This window comes from Tauraco erythrolophus, chromosome 3 (genome assembly GCF_009769465.1).
Source record: "Tauraco erythrolophus isolate bTauEry1 chromosome 3, bTauEry1.pri, whole genome shotgun sequence".
Taxonomy (NCBI): domain Eukaryota; kingdom Metazoa; phylum Chordata; class Aves; order Musophagiformes; family Musophagidae; genus Tauraco; species Tauraco erythrolophus.
Genome location: NC_141467.1, coordinates 39303201 through 39312852, shown reverse-complemented (window position 1 = coordinate 39312852; position 9652 = coordinate 39303201). Strand labels below are relative to the sequence as shown.

At 49.4% G+C, this 9652-nt stretch overlaps 1 protein-coding gene across 1 annotated transcript; it reads right to left on the bottom strand.

Annotated features, from left to right (window-relative positions):
* Positions 1 to 1097: 1097 nt before the first annotated feature.
* On the bottom strand, positions 1098 to 8715 carry PTGR3 (prostaglandin reductase 3). Its single transcript, XM_086609171.1, has 2 exons — positions 8405 to 8715; positions 1098 to 2215 (listed from the first exon to the last, which is right to left on the bottom strand). Exons 1-2 carry the CDS (start codon positions 8713 to 8715, stop codon positions 1291 to 1293), a joined length of 1236 nt encoding a protein of 411 aa, XP_086465297.1. The 3' UTR covers positions 1098 to 1290.
* Between the last annotated feature and the right edge of the window lie 937 nt (positions 8716 to 9652).

The following is a 9652-nucleotide window of genomic DNA, read 5'->3' as shown; positions in this document are numbered from 1 at the left end:
AAGATGTGGCAAAATCAGCCTTTAAGATCTTAAACATTGGCTATGGAAAAAAGATGTGGAGCAAGCGTAGTTTAAAGTATTTTATTGTTCTGGAAAATATTACACTTCTAGCTGGAACTCCCACTGTGCGTACTGTTAATAATATCTATTAAGTGAGGAAGAATTTTCAAAACTTTACAAAAGCTTTTGGCTGCACCCTCTAGACAAACTATGGCCGAGTGTCAGTAGGCGTACGAGGTACCGTGACTGCAGATTTAAAATGGCCCTGCTGTTTGTAAAAGGGCTTCTGCAGAAGCAGTATTCGGTGCAAGTAGAAGCAGCAGCCCGATTATGGGAAGTCACAACAAGAACCATCGGTCAAAGAGCTCTACAACACAGAGGTTACCTACAAAGGAGCTAGTCAGCAAAACCCCATACCAATATGAATAAATGCCACAAATATTTCAATAGTTTTTTTAACTTTATTAAATCTTCAAAAAAAAATAGACAGGACCTGAACACACGTGAACATGACTCAAAGTCCCACTCCAACAATCTTGTAATACCGACCGAAGGGGAGACCGGACAGTGAACAGTACCAGTAGCAAATGAAAAGGCAAGAAACTGAGATTATGTTGCAACTTGTAGTTAAGGATTTAGAAGAAAATTGCACAGCTGTTTAGAGTTACAAAAAATGTAATTAAACAAAGTCAAGTTGCTTTTCTTAATATTACTGATATGTCAGAATTGGAGGACGAATGTTCCCTGTGTAACCAGTCAAGGAATATTACTATGATCCATGATGCAACTGAATTATGATTATTGTGTTTGTGACAAAAAAATGAAGAGTATAATTTTTTCCAGAAACTTCAAGAGAATAATAGAGCAACCACAAGATATGACTCTCTACTTAGTCTTGTTCTAACAATTTTATTTTTAAATCAGGGAATCAAAATTTCTGAACGATTTTTTTTTTTTTCAGAGCTGAACTATATATAAAGTATTATCAAACCAGTCTGACAGACTAAATCTGCCTCTGCATCAAGACTTATTCTGTCAAGAACCATGTTCTTGTCTCATGCTAGCCTAAGCAACAGAATCAAACACAGGCCCACTAAGTCCATGCTACAGCCACCGGCTTATGCACTTTAAAGAAAAGAAAAAAAAAAACACAAACCTTTTTATTAACACCTTAATGCTGGTTTTTAATATAATATCAATTACTAAGCTTAAAAATAGAAATTGTTTCTAGTAATTCTGAGGCATAAAGTGCCCATTTTCTCTGTTCTGATTTATATCATTGCTCTGTTTTTACAGCTTACTGTTGACAGAGTGAGGTAATTCAACTACAATTTTTCCAATGTTTTTTCCCATGTACATGTAATCTACAGCACGGAATACAGACTCCAGGCCAGTGAACTTGCCCTCTGGAGACATGTCTCCGAAGTCCACCTCACAAACCAGGTCTCCTCTTTCATACATCTTGAGCAAGTGCTTCAGAGCCATTTTGTATTCAGAAAGGTAATGGTTCAAGAAGAAACCCTGGATGCTGGCAGACTTCTTCAACAGTTTTGCTGGCAATAACTCCGCTTTAACGGGCTGGAGGCCAGTAGGGTTTTGGTAGCCAGTGATAAACCCAATAACTATCAGGCGCCCTTTGGTAGCCAAGGAGTTAAGCGCCAAGTCAAACATCTTTCCCCCGACAGACTCGTACACTACATCCACACCGTCGGGGTAGTCCTTCCTAAGCACAGATTCAACATTTTCAGTTTTATAGTTGATCGTACGGTCACAGCCAATGGACTTCAGAAAACCACTCTTTTCATCACTGGAGCAGGTTCCAATTACATGGCATTTTGCCTTCTTTGCAAGCTGCACAGCGAACTGGCCTGTTCCTCCAGCCGCTGCTGTCACCAGAACCTTCTTGCCTTCAGACAGCTCTCCCAGCTCTTTCAAACTGATGTACGCAGTAGCACCACTTACCATTAAAGTAAGAAACTCGGGTTTCGCAGAGGGTAGAGGAACTGCTTGCTTGGCAGGCACAACCGTGTATTCAGCAAAGGAACCTGCTTTCACGTAGGCCACGGCTTGACCCACTGAATAATCAGCACTAGCACTGAGTCCTAATGCTACCACATCACCGACACCTTCAAAACCTATATCAAACGGGGGTTTAACTGATGTGTCATATCGACCAGCTGAGTAGTTTATGTCAGATGCATTAATGCCGACAAATCTAGAAGAAAACAAAAATGTATTAACGGTTAATGTATTCCTCACCAAGTCTTTGTCGTACGAGAAACCTTCACTTTAAATTCATAGGATAAGTATGAGACTTTTTTCTGATTATTGGTACGTTTGAATAATGAGTATACTCCACAGACTTCTTCCATCAGACTTTTCCAGTTTACATTCTGTTACTACAGAAGTAAAGATAAATTTGCTAAAAGAAAAAAAAAAAACACATTAAAAAAAGCCAAACTTATCTTTTTCTTGGGTCCATTTGACCAAACCATGCAAACTAAAAATAATTCTGCACAAGACTAAAGGACGAAAATTAATTGACCACTTTATACAAGATGCGAAAACACTGAAGAATAAAACGTGCAAAACGGTAAATACGTGGATTCTGGCAACAAATTTACATTTTTGAATATAATAATACTGTTAATGACTAACGATCGTATTAACTATCGATGTCATTTGCAAGGTCATGTTACTGTAGGCAAGTACTTTTTAATTGATGGAGTCACTACAGCAAATTTGCCTTTTGATGTAGCTAATGTCAATGTTAAAATATTTTTCTTTATATAAATTACTTGCAACACATCAAAACAACCTTGCACAGAAGGACTAGAATTATAAGACTGAGTATCAAGTCCTACTGACCTCTAACAGGTGAAAACAGATGCTTTTTTTTTTTCAGAAAAAGAAAGAGACATTCTCAAAACTTGATTAAGCATTAGGAGATAATGTCTATAAGAAAGTCACGATCCAGCTTAAACACAAAGAATACTTAGTAGACTTATTTTTAAAAAAAAAAAAAAACAACAACATAATAATAATATCTCTATACAGGAAAGGGAAGAGAGACTGGGGAAGATTCTGTTAACTGGAAAATGTAAAAAGAAACACACGCAGCAGAAAATGCCTGGACTTTTACTACATGCGGAAGTGACAATCTGAAAGGTGTCCCTGACACCACGCAAAAGCTGCAGAAGTACGCAAACAGCGCACTTTTAATTGATGCAGTTAGCAATAGGCTCAAATCATACGTGTGTGTAGTTTTAAATTGATTGCACACGGAGCAAGGAGAACTAAAACTGCTTTGCTCGTTTTGATTTCCTTCGTTCTTTAAAGCACAGGGAGCCTCAAACTTTCACCAATGTAATATGTTATATATAAAAAGACACGTGTGTATAAACATATCCATGCATAAAATAGGTGAAAGCGACTGTTGCTCTTTTTAATTCTGCCTTTAATTCACTGCTCAGCCGCAACACAAAATGCCAGCGTCTTCTTCGTAGACTCAGAAAATCCCCTATTATCCTGCTTTAAGGTAACTCCCATACAGCACTCCTAAAAGACGTGTAAAAATTGGTAACGGAGCAGCAGCTTCCGAGGCAAAGCGTGTCCCTCGGGCGCCGGGGAGAAGGGCTCGGAGCACCGAGGCGAGACGTTCCGGCGATGCACAAGCCGCCTCCCGCTTCTACACCCCAACTTCTGCCGCAGGGAGCTGAGGGTGAGAGGCCGGCGGGGAGCTGGGCTCGCCCCCTCTCCCCGGTCTCATCCTTTAGCCCAACTGGAGGCTCTGGGTAGCTGTCAGGCCAGCCCCCAGGCCCTCGCTCTGCCCCGGCCCCAGCCCCAGCCCCAGCCCCCGGCCCCAACCCGACGGGCAGGTCCCCGCTCCCCCGCTGGGCTGAGCCCCCCTCCTCACGCCACCGGCGCACATCTGCTCTGGCAGGGAGCCGTGCCCTCGGCTGGGGCAGTGCATCCCAGAGAAGCGGGGGTAGAGCAGTGGCAACAGTAACGAGCCCCCGTCTCCCACCCTCTAGGAGGTTCCCCTCTCTCCCAGCGCTGCGGTGCAGCGGGGAAAGCACAAAGGCAGGTAAACAACCCTCTGAGGACAAAAAACTTTGGCTGCGGGGAAGAGGCAAGTCGTGCGGCGGGCCAGGCGCCTGCCGAGCAGGACTCCATCCAGCACACGCACCGCTGCTTTTGTTCCGGGGCCGGAGAGGATGCAAATCCTTCCCCGCCCGGGCTGCACCGCAACTCTCGCGGGCGGCTGCGGGGGCCGCGGCGCGCAAGTTGGCGCTGCCCGGCCGACCCCGGGCAAGGTGCGGGGCTTTCCGCGGGGCTGGGGCGGCCGAGCGCGGGATGCGGGGCGCCCGGGGCACCAGGTGGAGCCGTGCCGCGGGAGAGGGGCAGGCGGGACGGGCAGCCCTGCTCGCTGGCTGCTGCCCGCTCCGGCGCGGGCAGGGGGCTGGGGCGGACAAAGCCGCCCGCGCTGCCCCTCTGCGCGGGGGGCTCGTCCCCGCCGCCCCCTGCACACACACGCAGAGGCACGGACACGCGTGCTCACGCACCCGCTCCCTCCCCGCCTCTGCGGGGCTGCTGGGCCGCGGGAAATGGCTCTCCCTGCGCTCCTGAGCTCATCATGATTAATCAACACAGCCTGCCGTCCAGCCCTCCCCCCTCCTTCCCCCCCCCCCGCCTTAATTTTTTTAAACTCCTTTTTTATTGTGTGCAAACTCAAAACTCCTGTTCGCATTGTACGGGCCTTTTTTTTTTTTTTTTTAAATTAGTCTTTTCGATTCCTCGCACATCAAAACGATCGTGCGCAGCGCCTAGATTAAAACGTACTGTCTAATTTGCCCTGTCATTCCAGCCGACAGAAAGGACGTGGTAGGATGTGCCTGCAGTTTCTTAGCTTATTTTGCTTTTAAAAGTAGGAACAAGTACGATTTACAAGTTAAAGATCAGTTTACTAACTTCTAAGACCAAGAAAAGGAGAGCACGGAAGTAACAATTGCTTGGGGTGCTGGTGGATTTTAAGACCCCTTCCCAGATCTTTTACATTGTCTTGTTTTACTTTCTCAATTAAAATGTACTGTTTAATTTAGCAGTTTCTAGTTGAGGCTTGCTCCCTTAACGTTTCAAGATGTAAACCTGAGGAGGGGAAAAAAAAAGCTAGAGATAGACTTTTCCCAAAATGATTACGCACATTGAGTCACCCGTTTTATTTATACTCAACAGTGTCGAACCCCCTCGTGTTGTTTATTACAGAAAACAGGAGGACACTGCCGAGGGGAGGAAATGCTGCTTTTTGTACCACAACAAAGCGTGAGACACTGAAAACCAGCACCACAGCCTTAAACATAGACAAAACAAAGTCATCCAAACCAGTACTACACAAGAAAAACATTATTTAGACCAAACACTCAGCAGGAATAGTCCTCCACCTTTCCCACTGTGATACATTAGTCCCTTGATTCAAAAAACTTTCTCAACCTCTCTCACTCCCTTTTCTATAAACTTTGCTCCCGTCTTCTAACCCAACAGTAAATTGTTACTTGTATTTTGGAACAAATGTGTCCCTTCCTCAAGAAAATCTCACAATCCTCCCAACAACTTCAAGAAGGACCAAATCTTCATACCCTTTGAGTCTTTCTCCGGCAATAAAACGGAGAAACTTTGCCCACCCCCAACAAGGACAAACAGACATAAGAAGCTTAAATGGCTTCGCTAAGGATTTTTTTTTCACCTTTTCCTCTCCTCCTCTTCTCCTATACAGAATTGAAACAAACAATCAAACAAAAAGCTTTAAATCAATTTCTAGTTTTGAAGAATTTCTAAATAAAGGATGGATATTTTTTTCCTCCTTATAAAAAAGTAGAAATAAGGGTTGCTGGGTTAGTTCTCTAAATGAGAAGAAAGAGGGGAAGAAAGTTCCCCCTAACTCCATCTCATTTTAAAATATCTATCCATACAGGAACTCAGCACATTTTAATTTCCCATTCCCCTAAATCCAAAGCCAGATTTTATTGTGGTGGATGAGGATTGTTTTGCATAAAAAGCTCAAAGCAATTAATACTGTTCATGGGCGTGACTGGGACTAAAATGAACAAATCCGCAAATGCACTCTTGGAACTCAAGTCCTTTATTGTTTCGTTTTTAATTGCATGTTTCTACCTATTAGAAAACATATAGCTGGATTTAGGATATTTAAAAAAAAAACCAAACCAAAAACACAACAACAACTAAATAAAGCCAAGGACTCATCCTTTCGGGATGGGAAAATGCTTCCCTATAGTGACAAGAGAGGGGGAAACGTTCAGAACTTGCTTCCTGCTACAGCTCGTATATAGAGAATGTTTTTCAGTAACGTGATCCCGTTTCTTCTGTGATATTCCCCAGAAAATAACAGTAAATAGTGAGGAAATGCCACAGAACCCCCAATAATACAAAACGTATGAACTCAAAATCTAGACTTCATCACTCACCTCTCCCTCCCCTCCAGCCCCACTCGTGCGTGTGTGTCTGTACAGGAACGTGTGTGTAATAGGCTGGTGTGTTAAAACCCAGTAATTGCCTGCCTGCATCTGTGGACCAGCTCCTGCCTTTAGTCTGGAGCGAGCCTCTGCGCCTCAGCCCTTTTACCATGAGGTGTGCACGTCCCCCTAGCACCCAGGGAGCCCACCCAGCAAAGGGAGGGAGGAGAGGAAGAGAGGCATAGTTACACTGGAAGCTGCATAAAAAATGAATACATTTTAAAAATTCACGGGCGTGGGGGGGAGGGGATCTGAGAAGCAAGGATGTTGCTCTGCCTTGCATTACCCAAGTAGAGACTTGCTACTTGTATCTCAAGTGTTTCAACCTCTTCCACGGAAAGGAATTTAACTCCAGCCTGATGACTGTTGCATGGTCATTAGTGGATGAAGCAACACAGTATTTTAGACTTTGAGGTTTGGAGGGAATTTTGGTCTCAGAAATCCTAGTGGGAGATGTCAGTATCGGATTAAAGTGCTAGAGAAGCTTTCTCGTCAGCTCCTGGAGGAGTCTCTGGTTTTGTTTCTCCTTACCCCTACTTTACTATGCATTTATGTGTTACATATGGACACACAATAGCAATTACACATACACACACACAGTCACACACTGCCTTAACGCAACTTCCAGCATTGTTCTCAAACCAATTTAGTACTTCTTAACATCTTTAAGCTCCAACGGAGAGCACGGCAAACTACGTGTTACTACGATTTCCTTGCTTGACAAGAACCTGAGAGTGCTGCTCTCTTCTGCGCCAGCCACGCAGTCTGCTACCAGGTTCCCAGAGTTTCAGCTTCCCCTCGTGGGCAGAGAAACCTCTGAACTTTAAAAGGCTTACTTTTAGCTTAAGGAACGACAGCGTCTAGGAACGAGCCGCTGAGAACAAACAGGCTTATGGAAAGAGCTGGGGGGAGGCAGGTGTTGTCCTCAGAGTCTTCATTTCGTGGCGAGCTGGTCACCGCGCCGGACGCGCAGTCCTAGAGCTGGCGCAGGATTTACGGCGTGTTACGTTAAGCAAAATGTCACCTCCTCATTCTGCGCCCGACCCGGCCCCACTCTAAAAAGCCGCCAACAACTGCGGCCTCGCGTCCTGCCGAGCGAGGCCCAGGGCGGCCGGGCCGGGCTGGGGCGCTGCCGGGCGGCCGCCCTGCCCCCTCCCCGCCGCCCGCTTTTGGCGCGCAGAGGCGGGGGTGGTGCCGCGGCTGGCAGGGCGGCGGGCCGCGGCCCTCTGCCTGCCCGGTGAGTCACGGCTGGCGAAGGGATAGCGGCCGGCGGGGCGGGGGTACGGAAAAAGGCGTGCGGGGCCGCCGGCGCGGGGTCGCGCAGAGGAGAGCGGCTGGTGCCGACTCGCACGCAGGGGCACGCACGGCTCTACGGGAGTGTCGCCAGGGAGCTGTGCGGGAACGATGGGCACACGCTGGCGCCCCGGGGACTACGTGCGTGTAAAGGAGCCCGGGCAGGGACCCGGGAAGGACTCGCAAGCGCTTCCCGGCGTCTCGCTCCCTCCTCGGCGCACACTGAACGTAAAACTTGCCTCTTCCCCGCCTTGGCACAGAGGCCCCGAGGTGCTTCTCTTCCTCCGGGCAGGCGTGCGTCAGGAGCAGCGCACACACCCCCACCTCCCTCCACCCCCCGCCTCGCCAGAGAAACAGGAGGAGGAGGAAGTGTCACCCCCATACACGTGGATAGGGTGACCAGACTGTAGCACCAGCCGTTCAAAACAACAACAACAACAACATTAAATTAACAGTCGCCAGATGGCAGCTGGTACAACTTTGGAGCCGGTCTCTAAAGTGAGGGAGCAGGCCACAAGGTGCGAGAAGTCGGAGGGGGCCGCCGCGGGGTGGGGGGTGGGGGGGGGCGGGCGGGCGCTCACCTGTTCCTGACAAGGAGGTCTCCGTCTCCCGGGAGTGGCACGGGCGAGTCCTGCCGCAGGGTGACCGCTTCCCTGAAGTTTTGGCTCAGCTTAGTCACCACCAGCTTCTTCATGGAGCTGGGGATGGACGAGCCCTGGAAATCCAGAAAGTGACGGGAGTAGGACATGTCCAGGATGGGCCGAGGCCGGCTGCCACCGAAGCAGGACCAGGCGGGACCGGCCGCGGCGCAGGAAGGCTGCTGCTGCCGCTGCCACCAGCGCCGCGCTGCCCTGGAGCTCAGCAAGGCGCCGCTTTTTGCGCTAAAACTCATGCCCTGCCTCGGCTCTCCTCTGCCCCCCCTCTCGGGAGCGCGCCAGCTCGGGATTCTCCAGGCAGCTCACAGGACTCGGCGCCACCGAGCCGGCAGGAGAAACTCTCCGCCCGCAGCTATGGGTGTATGTAAATAAAGCCCCGTGCAGCACGCTGCAGCCTGCCTTCGTCCTCCCCACCCAGCCAGCCCCTCCGCCGCACGGAAACGCCGCCGGAGGAGCGGCGGCAGGATGGTCCCCGGAAGCCGTTCGTCTTCTGCCGCCGCTAGCGCTACCAAGGAGCAGCGCCGGCCCTCCTCTCTGGCGGCCGTCCGCCCGTCCCGCCAGCCCGCCGCCGGCGGCTGCGCCCGACCCGCCTCACCACACACACACGGGCACTGCCTGCTGCCGCCGCGCCAGAGGACGGCAGCCGCGGTCGTGCTCTTTCTGTCAGTGCGCCAGACGGACGGACGGCGGGATTTTCTCCTAAAGGTCGCTTTTAATTTGCGCGCTGCCTCTGACTAAGGGATTTAAAACACTAGAGAGAGAGAGAGAGAGAGAGAGAGAGAGAGAGAGAAAAACGCCTCGGATTCCCCCCCACACACACACCCCGCCCCGTTCTTTAGTTTACAAAAAGAGGTTATCTTTCTACAAAAAAAAAAAAAAAAAAAAAAAAGTAGGAAGAAAGCACGATCAATTATCGGATCGATCGGGTTAGAGAAGTGGAGAGAAGTTGCAGCTAATCTCCTAATGTTGTTATTCGCCGCCGCCGCGGAGCCGCTGCCCGCGGGCAGAGGCTCCGCCTCTTCCGTGCGAAACGTTCACTTCCTCGCAAGGTGGTACGAATCAACCCCGAGCCGTTAGCCGCCGCGCGCGGGCGCGGCGCGGGGGCCGGGGCGCGCGCGCGCCGCCGCCGCCGGGGCCGCTGAGGCGCGGGCTCCGCGCGCGCGGCGCGTGAGG

What these genes read in the sequence shown, in the direction of transcription:
- PTGR3 (XM_086609171.1), bottom strand. Translation starts at nt 8,715, where the DNA reads ATGAGTTTTAGCGCAAAAAGCGGCGCCTTGCTGAGCTCCAGGGCAGCG. An exon ending in GACCTCCTTGTCAGGAACAG is followed by an intron (nt 2,216 to 8,404) that starts GTGAGCGCCCGC and finishes GTTTTCTTCTAG; the next exon opens with ATTTGTCGGCATTAATGCAT.